General features: G+C 38.9%; 1 protein-coding gene across 1 annotated transcript in view; it reads left to right on the top strand.

The window, feature by feature from the left end:
- Positions 1-3,070: 3,070 nt before the first annotated feature.
- The window catches only part of LOC131073219 (uncharacterized), a 71,012-nt gene continuing 57,477 nt past the window's right edge, over positions 3,071-16,605 (top strand). Inside the window, exon 1 of the mRNA XM_058009607.2 lies at positions 3,071-3,731. Within this exon, the coding sequence (XP_057865590.1) occupies positions 3,458-3,731 (274 nt within the window). The 5' untranslated portion in view covers positions 3,071-3,457. The remainder of the gene's footprint in view (positions 3,732-16,605) is intronic.

Genomic DNA, 16,605 nt, shown 5'->3' with positions numbered 1-16,605 from the left:
CGATGAAGATCCCACTGGTTCCCTAGCAGTGCTGCTAGCATTCGTAACACGTCCTCTCGATAGCATTCCACTGGAAGACGTGGTAATCGAACCCATACAGAAACCCTGTTTGGGAGCTCCTCTGAAGGGTTAAACCCCGCATGCCAAGGTTTGATGAACAACCCCACGTGGTTGTAAAAATACGGGCCTCCTTCAAAAACCCTATTTTGGTCCTCCATATAGTTGAATGTAACCATGAAACAGTTGTTCGCCAGCAACATAATCTCCATTTCCCCATCTGGTGCCCAAGACCTCTACGCCCAGTTTTCCAAGAACTGCAGGGAGACCCTCATTCCCATAAATTTGCAGTAGAGCGAGTGTTTTGAAAAGTACTCAACGTCTTCATCTATCATCTTCGGAGGAATAACCAGCTTCAGCCTTTCACTGCATCTCTCCAGACACCCATTAATCTTCGTAAGGCGAGAAATACCAGTACTTCCAGACCCCGGTTCTGAGGAGAAAAGGTTATTGGAAAATGTCTTCATATTCTGAGGTGGGGGTTTAGAACCCACCGCAGCATGGAAGTCCATGGCTGGAGCCACCTGAGAGGCCTCACCACCAAAACCCTACATCGGAGCTCGAAAAGATTTAAAAGGTGACAAAGGGTAACCAAGGGCCCCAACCCGAAGAGCCCCTTGAGAAAGCGCTGCCCCTAAGGCTCCCCCCTTCCAAGCTCCTCTAATAGATGCCCCCAAATGGACCCCCCAAACCCATGAGAGCCCCACCGGAAGTCCAGTGCCCGCAGCACTCCGGAGCCCTTCCTCTCGCGCAGCCAACCCTTACTCCTGCGCAACCAAGCCTCCCCCTGACGGCCGACGAAGAAGCCCTATCCCCCCAGCCGCTCCCAGCCCACCGCTCTCCCCTGACACCCTTCACTTCCCTCCCCCTCTGCACCTGCAACAAGAACCTCCAGCGAGCTAGGGCTTCGAAACCCTAGCTCGGCCGCTCGAAGACCTCTGCACGCGCGCCATCTGATTTAAGTGATATTGATAACTAATTAGAAGATAGATTTTCTAGTGGTGGTATTCATGATTAATACATATTTATAGTTACATAATACTTCTGACATAAGTCGCATCATCAAGGTCAATTTACGATGCAACTCAATCCTTTAATTTCTTAACCTTACTTTTACATTTAGAGAGGTTATTGAGATTGTGCTTGAAGAACAAATGTCGTAGTCTCTTCACATCTAGCAACACTCCTTGTCCTTGCTTTCCATCCTTCGCTTGATCTCCTCCACCTTAGGTATCAAGTTTGGCCCCTCATCTCGCTTGGAAGTGTTTTTGACATGTAATTTTATATTAGAAATTAATAGCCTAGTTAAACTTGTCCAAATCAAATAAATCATTCTTTTTACCTTATAATGTATTACCCACTACCTAATAATTACATTTTAGCTTGGTATTGACACATGGGTTCCTAGGGTTTATAAGATATTTGTCTAATTTTGTAAAATATTCAAACCTAGCAAATGAAAGTGCACTCACTTTTAGTTAACAAGTGATTTCAAAAGTAATAATTGTAGGTGAATTTTAAAGAATATTATAAAAATAAAGATTAACTATAAATAACAATTACAATTATTTCCATTTCCAAAATTTTTGTAGTGACAAGAACTAATCACAACACTAATTATTAATAGAAATAATCACACAATTGTTAAGAATATATAATTCCATTAAAGACATTTTTAGCAAAAGAAAGAAGATAAAAGATGAAACAAAAGAACAAATGAAATATCTAATTGAATGCATATCCCACAAGTAAAGTAGAGATAAATAAATTTTTTTATGGATAAGTTCCACAAACATATATGGGGTAAAGGCTAGGGGGAAAGAAGAAACATTATCTTTAGGAGTTCAATACCACATGTGATCAAAATAGAAAGGGAAGTCATGAATTTAAACAAAAAGGGAGGTAATGGGTTTAATTTGTGGCCATTCCTTTGGTATAGTGGTATCTTGGGAAGGTGGTGTACATATTGTATGTTAGGAGGGAATTTTAATTTGGTAATAAAATAATTTATTATAACATTTTAATTTATATTAAACTCTAGATGTAATTATCTTGCAATCATGGTATATCATGAGATCACATTTCTTTGAGACATTTTATAAAACAGTTTACATGTTTATGTATGCCTCTGTATTTTGGTCTTCAAAGTATGAGAACCTAAGATAAAATTGTGAAGATGAAGTGCTCAAAGTTGCACCTAACTCATACCTTGGTGCAATAGGAAACTACAAGAAAATTCAAATCAATTGAGGTTCATGATAATTGATAAAAAAATCTTTAGATTCATATTCAATGATTTTTTTATATTTATGAATACTAAATATTTTGAAATTCGATATTTCTTGGTGTATCTTACATATATTTTTTAAAATATAGGCATACTAGTGGATATAGATTCATATTCAATGATTTTTTCATATTTATGAATACTAAATATTTTGAAATTCGATATTTCTTGGTGTATCTTACATATATTTTTTAAAATATAGGCATACTAGTGGATAAGTTCTACAAGCACATATGGGGTAAAGGGTAGGGAGAAAGAAGAAACATTATCTTGAGGAGTTCAAAACCACGTGTGATCATCAACAAAAGGCATACATAGGGGGCTAGTATTCCATGTAGAGCCAAAATTCTTATTGCTTAGTTAGAAACTACCTCTTATCAAGTTTGATGTAAATGAAGTGGCGGATTGTGTATTTTTTACGAAGCAGTGAAATAAAAGAAACTATGATGCCTGAAGGGACATCAAAAGAACATCAAAGACAAACATGTAAATATCTTGACATACAAATTCTTGGTATAATTTATTCAATAAGATGAGTGGTGAAAAGTTGAAGGAGCTCATCATCAATTTGAATAGAAAAAAATATTTGAAATTTAGAAATAAAAAATGATAAGACTAGATGTCCCATAAACTATTGTTAACTTTGTTAAAAAAAATATAAAAAAATATTCGACAAATAAAAATTGACATAAATATCTAAATTTCACCATTTAAAGAACATGCATTCCAAATAAGAGATGTTGAGCGAAGAAAGCTTAAACAATAGGCAAGGATACCTTCTCCTAAAGCCAAATACACAGCATTGAATACACAGACCAACAACTTCACTTAATTTACACCAACCTTACTGAAAGTAAAATCACTTTTCTCACATGGCGATAGCTCGCTCTTCTGACTACAGGAAACTTTGTATTCTCCGTCAGAGTACCAAAGGAAAAATATGCAAAACATACCCAACATCCAGCAAACGCCTCCCTAAATTCCACCAACCAGGGCCTGTGCTATACATAATATAAGTATAACAGGTTCCACTTGTTTCCATCGTCACATAGTTTTCTTCTTCATTTTTTGCCATCGTTTGTTATCTTCAGTTTTCGGTTTTGTTTTGCATTGATGGGAGCTGCAACAATGGCGTCCACTATTAATTTGTCCCCGGCGGCGATTTTGTCCTCATCTTCTTCGGTAACGCGGCAGCAATTTGCAGTTTCGGTTCGATCGGCTTGCGTGCAAGGGAGCTCGATTTCCATTTCGGGAACGAAACTGGCGAAAACCGCAAAAAATTCATCGAAATATTTGGAACCCCAGATAGTGCGATGCGTCGGGGTAGAGGATGGTAGTGCAACAACTATGGATGCCGCTGTGGAAGACGATATTCCGATCGAAAAAAGTATGTATGCGTCTTTGCCTGATTTCACTCACGTATACCTAAACAAAATGAAAAGAATAGCTGTTCAGACTAAGAATCTAAGTTAGGGTTATAATTTGAACTTTTAGTGTTATTGTTCTATAATTCAGCTTTTATGATTCCTTGTTTAGTATTTTCTGCTTTATCGGATCCCTCTGAAGCCCTTCCTAGCCGAACCAGTACGAATTCAATATGATCCCAGGATAGCAGCTTACTAATTGATTGACAAAGAAATCCAATCAGAAACCAGTCATATCATCTATAATTAATCAAGTATGGAAGCCTTTTCATTTTTTCATTGTTTGTGCATCAGGTGCCCAGCTGACAACTTGATATCTCGCACCATTTAAGTCTCCTTTCTAAAATTATACTCTTGCTTTGGCCTCTTGTTGAACTGACACAAAATCCTGGGAAGTAAAGAAAAATGTCTGAATTGAGGGACAAACCAATATTGATTACCATCTCTTAAAGTTGAACGAACTTGGGAACTTGGCAAAGGCATATTCATACCCTGCCAACTAGTGTGTCGATCCATCCCAAATCAATCAATCTCTGATGTTGTAAATTTGATCTTGGACCTGCACATCTACGCAACTAAAAGTGTCTTTTTTGCAACATATCTAACTCCATCATGATGTGTATATTTTCTTTTGCTTGAACCAAATGAACTGTTTTAGGAAAATTAGGCACTGAAATTTGGTCAATGGAGCACAGTAATCAAGGCCTCCTTGATTAAAAGTTAATTTTCTCTCTTTCCAAGCATGAATAACAAAAACTGCTTGGATATCTAGTTGCAAAATTATTATATATGTCTTTATCAATGACAAGATTAGTATTTTAACGACAGCAACAGGAATAACTACTCCATTATTAGTGACATGTACATCAAGTTGCTTCTCTAGATTTTGTTTCTGTTTGTTAGCATGAGTTATATGTTTTGATGTTTGTGATTGGTTTCCTGAAGTTCAAGAAATTCTCTTTCTTTCCAAATGCTTCTTCTAAAACCATAACATTTTAACTCTTTTGAATCTCATTTTTGAAACATTTGCAAGTTTTAAATTAGCAGGGCCAATAACTTCTTGGAATCTAATCACAAAAGAAGCTGTAAGAAAGCAACTGCCTGGTTTATAAAGAAAACACCAAATCCAAAGTAGGGAACCTGAAGCCCACATCCAAATAAACAGAAAAATCGATAGCCTTCTTCCTCCAAATACCAGAAACTTTTAAGTATACCAATTAACCACTTAGAGATCTGTCCTTCTAGCTCTAAAATATGCAGCAAAAGAATTATATAAAGGAAGAAATGCATGAAACCAATTACAACCCCAATGGGGGTCTAATAGGGTTCCCACTGCATATGTTACAAGTGTGAATTGAATATAACAAGGTTTTTCCAGTGCATTCACCCAGCCAAATTTGGGTAACACCTTAAATACACTTGCATTGGGTGTGGGAGCATAATGCAACCCTTTCTGTACTTTAGTTGTACTGAATACATCTCTAATTTGGGTATACATTGCCATTTAAGAATATTGTGAAAATGCCCAAAACAATGAAATCTACTAATGAAACAGCAAGGTTACAGGGACAAACAGTTAATGGTAACAAGTATAACCCGTTTCTTTGAGGCTCCAAAGAAAATGTGATGTTGTGAATTCAAGGCTCAAAATTAAATGATATGTCTTGTTTTCAACTTTAGCAGGTTCCCTAGTCTTTGTAGTGTATTTGGCTTAATTTTTCTAGTTTTTGCAAGTTGCTAAATGTTGGGTAATAATACACCAATATTGTTGCAAGTTACAAATCAACAATTGTTGCCAAAAATTATTTTTCTGTGCTATTCTTGTATAAATTATCAAGTAGGAATAGGAAAGTTTCCTCCTTTGTCCAGCCAGGAAACAATCACAAACACTGAGGTGGGAAGTAATCATGTTGCATTAACACAAAATTTTGTCTCAGCCCCTTGTCACACAGATGGTTTTCTGACCAATCATCCTCTAGCCCTTTGTTAAGGATATAATCTTGAGTTGCATTAACTCACCCACTGAAGGGGAAACAGATGGGATAGAAATTTGTTTTTCTCATGCAGTGCATTGATGTGAAAGGTTTTTAAGCCTACATTTGGATTTGGCATCCATTTTACATCTACTCCTAAGATTGAAGTGATAAAATAACATACAAATAAGCACCCTAGTTGATTTCCCCTTCCTCCACATGATCATTATCGGAAGCACAATCTGCAATAGTTTCTTCTTATTCCTTATCGAATTTAATGAATAGACCAAGCTCTTTTAGAGGATATCTTCCCTGCAATGGAAAATTCATCAAACCATCGGCAGAATTAACAGGACTGATATAATCCCTGGACCTTGGAATGTGGTTGACAGGAACGCAGCTCAGCCTTTAATATTATGAAGGACCTTGTTTCTTCAATTTCCATTTGCCATCAGAATTTTTTTTATGGATATGGCGCCAAATCAGCAACGGTCGCTTAAAATTATTCTTGAGGCAATACAACACATCAGTAACAGGTGAACAGATGCTATACATTTTGCAAGGCTAGGCAAGCAGCCTCTTGTTCCATCTTTCTCTCTTTGCAGCATCTTCAGCCTCTGTCTCTGCTCTCTTTCTCACTGTTTCTGCAGCCTTAGCTTCAGTTTGAATTCTTGCTTTTTCTGATAAGTAAAAGTATGCATCAATATTTATAAAAATAAAGTAGCCAAATTTTGAAACCTATCAACTAAGCCCAAAATGGCTAGTACTTTTCAGATTCACTAACCTTCTCTTTTATATTTTTCCAGTCATTGGTAGCCTCTCTGGATCTCCCCTGTTATGCTGAACACATACAAATGCAAGAAAAAATGGCACATCCACTCTCCAGGACTTAATTGCACTGTTTTGAAACAGCAAATCAATTCAACTATCAGCTTGATTTCAAGCAAATTACTTGCCCAACACCAATTTCCTGCCCAAATGAAAGGCAATGACCAACATTGACCTGGTGAATTCCCCAGCTTTTAAAATTGTGTCTGCAAAGCAACTCTTCAACATGGCAGCCCAGAGAAGTCTGTCTGGGGAGACCTGCCTCCTAGCTGGAGCACTCTCCCCCAACAAGTGATGATACTGAGTTAAGGCCATATGTTGAAATGAAAAACATTAAATTCTACTGATCGTTATCATGATCTTTTGTGGAGAAATAACCTTCTTGTTGTGCAGCATCTGTAGCAGAAATATCTGCTTTCTTTCTTCATCTACAACATTCACAGCACCTGTGGAAACAAATAGGAATATTTCATATTTCAGTTAACATAATAGACATACTGAACCACAGCAACAAACTTTTGAAAATGAATTTTCACACCAGTAGTCTCAGGATTAGATTGGACCATCTGCTTGCTGACACTAGTGGACTTTAGAGTTCCCTGGAGAAAGCATGCTTACATTCATATTGATGCAAATCAGAAAAAATTTAAATACTTTACATTCCAAAAAATATCAAAGACATGAGTCAATTTCTACATTAAACAAAGAACCAAGAAATATGAGGAACAGTTTATGTTTAGAAGTTAAAACCAGTGATCCCATTCATCCATAATGCTACTTGCACTACAACATTTAGAATCCCACCTTAGAAGGTGCATCTGCATAATGCACTTCACCCGTAACCAAGTCACTTCCTGATGAGCTTTCTGAATCAGAATCTGCAATCACAAGGTTGAAAGGAAAATAAGAAATAGGATGAAGTAGAACTGAATTATCAAAGCACAACATCATAAATCTGACCCTGCAATGTCCCACTGCCAGAGGAAGATCCAGAATCACCGCATGTGTGAAAATCAGAGATGATTCATTGGTAAAAACTTGGTTTATTAACTGAGGGAAGAGATACATTTATAGGAATTACAAAATATCTTAGCTATTAAAGAAGTTACCTACTTCTAACTACCTGTTACTGTAGACATTTAAGATGTCTAACAGTCAGTTACATAATTGACCATTAGCATTAATAATATAAAATATTATTCTAACACCCTCCCTTAATGGTCAACCTATCAAAAACACCAAGTTGCCCCCTAAATTTTACAAACTTATCTGGGCTCAGAGACTTGGTGAGAATATCTGCAGTCTGATCCTCTGCTGTCGGAACATACTGCAACTGAACTGATCCATCTTCTACCAGTTGGGGGATGTAGTGACAATGAAGTTCAACATGCTTGGTACGTTCATGGAAGACTGGATTTTTGGCCAGTTTGAACACCCCTTGATTATCAGTATACAAGGGAGAAGGACCTGCTTGCGGCATCTGCATGTCAGAAAGCATCCTTCTGAGCCAAACTGCCTCACATGTGGCCTTGACTGTTCTCCGGTATTCGGCTTCGGTTGAGGAAAGAGCCACGGCCTGTTGCTTCTTGCTGCTCCAAGTGATGGCACCAATACCCAAACTGAATACGTACCTGTTGTGACGTTTCCACACATCGCCCCATTGCAAATGGGGACCCTTGCTTTTTTGCTTTTTAGGGTTTGTTTTTTTTGGTCTTTTAGGGTTTTGTTAGTTAGCCTTTGCATTTTGAGTGCTGTCGGGGAGATCAATAGGATAGCAGGTCCTGCTGGAGTGAAGTCCTGATCTTGAAATTTGGCTAAGTCTGGAAACTGAAAAACCTCAAAAAACTAGATTTTGCAATATAACTCCTGGAGGTCTGAAACCACTCTCAAACATCCTGAAAGTATATATGGAATATAACTTAAAGTATAAGTGTTTCTTCTTTCTTATACTTAAATGTTATATTCCATAAAAATTATCCTGATAGAGAGTTCAAAAAGTCAAATTTCGCTCCTGTCCTTCACTGAGGATCCAGAGCGAATTTCGCTCCTGTCTCTCTCCAAGGGACCAAGGCGAAGCGCTCCTGTCCCTCACCAAGGGTCCAGGGCGAAAAGGCTTATTTGAGTCATTCCTGACTTTGTTTGGTCAAACTGAAAAATCAAAGACACAATGAAGGACGAAATGAGCATGATAGAGCATCCAGACTTGACAATGAAATGATGAAGTTTTTGCCTAGAAGGTCAAATTCGCTCCCGTCCCTCACTGAAGGACCAGAGCGATTTTCTTTATATGCACAATTTTAAACCTTTTTTGGACATTAACTTTTATTCATAGCATGAAGTAAGGTGAAATCTTCCCTAGCAAAGGAAATTTGAGATGAAAATTGTAGTGATTTGGCCTTGAGGACAAAAATCGCTCCTGTCCCTCACTGAAGGATTGGAGCTTGAATTTCAAATTTGCACTGTTCTTGCAGGATCAGGACAATTTTAATGATTGGAAGAGATCAAGGAGGGCATGTTTTGTCCATTGAATATAATTTAAGCAGTCTACAAAGGAGTAAATCAACCCAGATGTCAAAAGTGCTCCCGTCCCTCACTGAAGGACCGTCCCACTTTACCAAAAGTGCTCCCGTCCCTCACTGAAGAACCGTCCCTCTTTTCTAAAAATACAAATTTCTTGCAAAGGCAAGGCAAGTTGCGTGATTGAAATGAATGAAAGAGGGCAAGATTCATCCATTGAAGATAATTTGGAAGACTAGCAAAGGACGAATTGGCTTAAAAATGAAAAATCGCTCCTGTCCCTCACTGAAGGACCGAAGCTTGAATTCCGAATTTGCATTATCCTCGCAAGATTTAAGTGATTTCGTGATTTGAAGAGGTCAAAAGAAGTATGTTTTGCCTGTTGAATATAACTTGAATGAGTCACCAAGGAGAAAATCAATCCAAGTTGCAGTAGGCGCTCCTGTCCCTCTCCCAGGGACCAAGACGATTTTTAAAGGAAGCTCCTGTCCCTCACCAAGGGACCAGAGCGATTTTCTCACAAGACAAGTTTTTGGCAAAGGAAAAGCAAGTTTTACGTTTGACATGAATGAAAGAAGGCATAATAGATCCATTGAAGATAATTTTGAATGTTGGCAAAGCACAAGTGAGCCCATGATGGCCAAGACGCTCCTGTCCCTCACCCAGGGACCAGGGCGAAAAACACATCATCAAGTCTTTTCCTCCAAATTTGGATGAACCCAGGCCAAGGCACAAGATGGCGATGATATTTAAAGCGCTACAAGGAAGGACGAAGTTGCAAAGACCACAAGACTTGATAAAAATGGCTAAGGCGCTCTTGTCCTTCACTCAAGGACCAAGGCGATTTTCATGGAATCAACCATTCCCTTCCAAAACCACGTCAAGGCAAGGATATGCAAAGTCAAAAATGTCTTTCGAGGGACGATGAACAAGGAATTGACTCCAAGAATCGACAATCTTGGGCACAAATGCAAGATTCGCTCCTGTCCCTCTCCCAGGGACCAAGGCGAGATTCTTAACAAAGTGATATTTTCATCATGCTTAGGCGCCAATATCCTTCAAATTGTATTAAATGCCAAATTCGCCAAATCCTTGAAATATTTTAATTAAATTTGCATTTAATAAATGTGCGTTGATATTTAATAATTAACTTAAGCCTTTAAAAAATCAAAATTTTTAATTGTAAAGGCATTTTAAATTAATTATTATTAAATTAAATTTAAAAAGAGAGCGCTTGGGATATTATTTTAATATTTTATAAAGGTCGGCCTCTCCTTTTATTAAATTTTAATTATTTTTGGCCTGTTTTCCAAGTCGGCCTATGGAGAGATGTAGAAGGTTATATTGGAGGTGTTGTTTCACAATTCAAATCATTCAATCATCCTTTCAAGTGCGATTTGGAGAAGCAAGGAAGGAGGTGCGAAATCTAGCTTGTGTGGAGCGAATTTCTACCAAGTGTGGAGACTAAGGAAGGCGAAATTCATCTTGAAGGCTATTGGAGAGGCGCATTTCTTGCTAGATTGGAGGATAAATTCCAGATGTTTTGAAGGTGTTGAAGGCTAGAGGTGGTGGAGTTGATGCTTGTGAAGACTAAAGGGGGCGCATTTTGCTAAAGGGAGTCTTGATCTACATTTTGCCTAGCGAATTCTCCTATTTTTGCATCATTTTTTAGAATTAATTCCCAAGTGGAGGTATGGCGTAATCACCTTGGCACCATTTTTTGAAGATTTAAATTTTGCTTTGAAAATCCTAAATTAGGAAATGATAACTCAAGATTTATCATGAAGTTTCCTAATTAAAATCTTGAATCTTCCTTTTAAAGTTTAATTTTTAGATTTCAAGATATATTACTAATTTTGAAATGTTGTGTAGGTATCAAGATGGCGACTCCAAAGCCCGGAAGATCTACAAGTCGAAAGACTCTCCTCAAGGAAAATCAAGCTAGATCAAGGACGATCAAGCAAGGACAAGGACGACCTTCTTCGATCCAGCCTAGCATTGACAAGGGCGACCTCTTCCAATCCAGCATTCCAAGGCGAGGTACATCATCATCCTGCACATCAAGGACACAAGAAGTTAGAACAAGGGTTCGTTGAAGAAGCAGATAGTTCCAGATGAATTAATTAAAGCTAGCTTCTCAACAACATCAAGTTGAATATTTACCAAGTTACAAGTGTCAGACGAGGTGGCATCCTAGTCATCACTTCTCCAATCAGTGTGGTCCACCTCAGCATTTCCAGATTCAATGTACCTAACTCATGGAAGGTGGCACAAACTCCGATGTACCTACCCCGGCTACCCATTGGTCGATTTTTCTAGAGAGGACATGTGTCCAAGCAATACAATTTTTATCATTGGTCAAGCATTAAATGTTATGTAATGGTTGTAATAAACCCTAATTAGGGTTTTCATTGTTGAATCTTGGCCATTGATCTCGAATTGATCTCAGCCATCGATTTGTATTGAGGGCACTATATAAGCCCTGGCATTTCATTTGTAAAGGCATTAGGAGTTAGAATATAGTTGGAAGCAGTTAGAAGATAGATAAGTAATAAGATAGAATAGCAATTAGAGTAGAGTAGAGAGAGAAGGCAAAGATTGTTGCCAAGAGGTTGTTGTAAAAGACTTGTAACTTCATTGAAGAAATGGTGAAACTTATGGGTCGATTCGACAATTTGCATGGTCCCTATACTTCTCATATTTGATTTCATGTTTTTAGATGAGTGGAAGAAATGTGCTTGATTGATGGTGAAATTCGTATATCCATACTACTAGCAGTTTGTTGATTGCAGACTTGCCTTGTGTAGTCAACTGGAATCATTCAGCTTAAGCTTAACTTCAATTATCGCTTCTTCATTGATATGCATCAACCTGATGGTGTCTATGCTTGCAGTGATGATTTGAACATCATAAAGCTTTCCTTCGAAGATCGCACTAGCCTTGTGGAGATGGTCCTGCGATGTCAAAACAAGACCTAGTTAGAATTTCATCAAAGATCATTCATTGCTCTTACATTCTTAGTGTTAGGATTAGATCTTTTCTTCGCCCTCATTTTTTTTCCTTTTTCAAGTCAAAGCTAGTAAAATCTTGTGTTCCAGCAATATTCAAAGCAGATCAGAAGTTCAGGCATCAAGTGTAAGTCCCCTTGTGATTCCAGCAAATCACATCATACCACAGAGAGCTTATCCACACGTAGAGACCCTACATACAAGAACCTTGAAGTCATCCCGATTGATCCTTTTCGCGACATCTTCAGCATTCAGAGGCTTTACTCAAGAGAGGATAAGGTACCTTTAGGTATTTTATTCTGTGTTTGATTGTGTACAAAATACACGTCAACAGTACCCAGAAGTGGATTTTCTATCATCCACTGATCTTGCCCAATTTGAGTTAGTGTAACCAATCAACTTTGGATCGTTGCACTTGCTATACAAAATGCCATAGTCGGAAGTGCCTTTCACATATTGCAGCACTCGCTTCGCTGCAATCCAATGATTAGTTTTTGGGGCTGTCATGAAGCGAGAGATGTAGCTGACAGCAAAACTGATGTCAGGTCTAGTGGCAGTGAGATAGATGGGATTGCCTACTAGTTGCTTGAATTTGGTCTCATCTACGGCAGGTGCATCAGACTTGGCTGATAACTTCAGCTCTTTCTCCATAGGTGTGGAAGCAAGTTTACAATCCTGCATTCGAAACTTGTCAAGCAAACTGCGGGCATACTTGGATTGTGAAATAAAGATACTGTCATCAGTCTGCCAGACTTCAACACTTAAGCAATAATGAAGAAGCCCCAAATTTGTCATGTCAAAAGCTTGGCACAAGTCCTGTTTGATGGCTGTAATCAAATGTGCTGAATTGCCAGTAATGATCAAGTCATCGACGTACACAACAAGAAAAAGGATATCATCACCAAACAATTTGACATATAGATTAGTGTTAGAGGGACTGCGCTGAAAACCATGTTCAACCAAATACTGATCAATCTTTAAGTACTAAGCCCGAGGGGCTTGTTTCAAGCCATAGATGGCTTTTACCAATCTGCAAACCTGATGTTCCTTATTAGGAACCTTGAAGCCACGAGGTTGAGTCATATACGCTTCTTCTTGCAAGTCACCATTGAGAAATGCACTCTTAACATCCATCTGATGAAGTTTCCATCCAAATTGAGCTGGAATGGCGAGAAGAAGACGAATTGTACTCATCTTGGCAGTAGGAGCAAAAGTTTCCTTGTAGTTAATGCCCTCCTGTTGTGTAAAACCCCGAGCAACCAATCTGGCCTTGTACTTATTCAAAGTACCATCTACATGATACTTGACTTTGTAAACCCATTTACAGCTGATAGGTTTCTTCCCAGGAGGCAGATCAGAAAGAACCCAAGTTTTATTCTTCAGAAGACTATGGTATTTTGTGTCCATAGCCTTTTCCCACTCAGGAACGCCTTTAGCGTCGGTATACGTTTGGGGCTCATGGATGTTGTGGATGTTGGCCATAAGTGCAAGGTTGACTGTATTTTGCTGCTTTCTCTTGCGGTGAACTAATCTATCCTCAAGAAGCTCATCATCACGAAGATCTCATATAGTCTTGGTCCACCATTTAGGCTTGAGGGTAGAAGTACCAACATCCCCTGGAGTTGCTGGAACAAAGTCATCTGGATGCGAATCTTGTGAAAAATCAGGTGTTGCTGGATCAATAGATTCCTCATCTTCAGAGTCAAAATGCTTTGAAGCCCTTCCATCATGGGAACCATGAGGAAGACGAACACCAACATCAGGAGTTTGCATAGATGTATTCACAGGACTAGGAGTAGAAGGCATAAATGGACTAGTAGTCTCATCAACCACAACATCACGACTGAAAATGAGACGATCTTTCTCCACATCAATCAACCTGTAGGCCTTGTGGTTGTCGCTGTTACCAATAAACATAAGTGTTTGGCTCTTTGAATCTAGCCTAGCACGCTTAGCGTCTGGAATCCATACATGAGCCGTAGAACCAAATACTTTCAAATGGCCCATTTTAGGCTTGCGTCCTGACCAGGCTTCTTCAGGAGTCATCTTCTTAACCATAGTTTTAAAACTCGTGGACTCGCCACGGACTCGCGAGTCCATGGGAGCCACGAGTCGACTCGCCAAGGACTCGTGAGGCGAGTCCTGGCGAGTCCATCTGAAAGACTCGCGAGTCTTTTGCATGGACTCGCGCGACCCAGAAAAAAAGCCATGCAAGCTTTAAAATTGAGTTTAACATGTGAAAAAATTTGGTCTCTCCTTTAGGATTCATGTATGGAATATAACATTTAAGTATAAGTTTCTTATACTTTAAGTTATATTCCATATATACTGTCAGGATGTTTGAGAGTGGTTTCGGACCTCCATGAGTTATAATGCAAAATCTAGTTTTTGGAGGATTCTTCAATTTTCCAGACTTAGTCAAATTTCAGGATCCTTCGGCGATGCCCCTTGATCCCAACTTGGGGGTGCTGCCCCCAAACCCCCGTCAAAAAATATAGGGGGAAATTGCGCCAATGGAAGTAGGGAAAATTTAACCTCCGAGTCTGATTAGGCTTCATATAAAAGCATAATTAGCATTGAAGAAATCTTGGTATTATACATTTTAGAGTTGAAAGTTTGAAACTATGAGTATGTGACGTGTAATGTTTCAATTATGGCTCTTATGTTCTTTAAATGCATTAATTTCTTTATGTTTTTTTGTAAAACTACGGTTTTTTTTTTTGCCGAGTCCTTGCCGAGTCTTTCATGAGTCTTTCACGAGTCCGAGTCCGAGTCCAAATTTTTGGTTTGCCGAGTCCGTGGCGAGTCCGAGTTTTTCAACTATGTTCTTAACGACATGTGTAGGTGACTGATTTAGCAGATAGATTGTAGTGTAAACTGCTTCAACCCAGTATTTCTTAGGTAGATTTCTATGTTCTATCATAGAACGAGCCATTTCAGTAATGGTGCGATTTATACGTTCAACTACACCATTTTGCTAAGGGGTGTATAGTGTGGTGAGTTGGCATTTAATACCATGTGTAGCACAAAATGTAGAGAAGTCATTGGAACAAAACTCGCCCCCCATTATCTGACCTTAGAGTGACAATTTGAGAACCAAATTCTTTCTCAACTAAGGCCTTAATTTGCTGAAATGTACTGAACACATCTGATTTATTTTTCAGAAAATATACCCACATTTTACGACTGAAATCGTCAACAAATAACAAGTACCTACAACCAGTAACAGATGGAGTGTTCATTGGCCCACATACATCAGTGTGAACCAATTGAAGGACCTTGGAGGCTCGCCAAGAATCACCATCTGAGAATGGTGTCTGATGCTGCTTCCTAGCTTGATAGGCTGCACAAACTCCATGATTTTGAGGTTGGATCTCAAGTAGACCAGCAACCAAACCCTCCCTCTATAACTCTAAGAGACAGTGCACGTTTAAGTGCCCATAATGCTGATGCCAAAGTGTTCTGATGGATGTACTCCTAGCAATCGAAGCATTTTTTTGAGAATCACTGGAATCAACAAGTCTATACAAACCATGATCTTCAAGTCCCATAGCGATTGTAGTACGAGTCTCCCTATCAATGATGCTCCAGATGGACGAACTGAAGACACCATCTAATTGAGGAGAATGCCTCATGATCTAATTGACGGAGAGGAGATTGTGTTCCATGCTTGGAACATAGTAGACTTAAAGAAAAATTAAATTTCTACCTCCTAAGTGAATCTGGACAGTGCCCTTACCAGCAACTGTGTACTCTTCCCCTCCTCCGAAGATTACTGAATCTGAGAATGGTTCAAAATTTGTGAACCAATCCCAATGATGAGTAAAATGCCGCGAAGCTCTTGAATCAATATACCAGGCAGAAGAGTGTACTTGATCTGCTGTTCTCTTGGCCATAAAAGCATGACTCCATATCATCCTTATTGAGCAGAATTCAAGACACAGTCGAAGCTTGGGAAGATATTGAGGATATTCAGAGAAGAATCATTCCATGTCTGAAAGCAATCAAAGGACTTTCTCAACAGGATCTTATAGACAAAAAAGTCATCCAGCCCAGTGACCTATATGATTTCAATACTTGGTACTTTGCCTTGGTTACAAGGGTTGAATCTTTGAGAAAATCCGAGGTTGTGTTCAGAAATTAAAAAGACCATCAGAGATATTCAAGACAAGGTCTTCTTTGTGGCAGCTGAAATATTGCAATAGGATGAGGTGCGAGAGAAGCATCTGCGTGTAGAGAATTTAAGGGCCAAAGTTCAAGGAAACTTCTTCAAAGTTTCAGGGCCAATTCTCAGGGAGGATCTCTCCAGAGTTTCGAGCTTCATATGCATAGACAAAAATTTCTTGACACAAGCAACTGGCTGGGAAGACACTCTCGCCACTTGTACTGATGATGTAGGTATGATCGACTTCCAAATTAGCAACTTGCCAAGTCTCACCATAGAGGAGGGGTGACTTCTTGTGTCCAGGTACATGGAATCTACAAAGAAGGAAACTGGACACTCACCTCAG

The sequence above is a fragment of the Cryptomeria japonica genome, chromosome 2 (genome assembly GCF_030272615.1).
Source record: "Cryptomeria japonica chromosome 2, Sugi_1.0, whole genome shotgun sequence".
In the NCBI taxonomy this organism is placed as follows: Eukaryota; Viridiplantae; Streptophyta; class Pinopsida; order Cupressales; family Cupressaceae; genus Cryptomeria; species Cryptomeria japonica.
The sequence above is the reverse complement of the archived record's forward strand: the minus strand, read 5'-3'. Positions and strand labels throughout refer to the sequence as shown.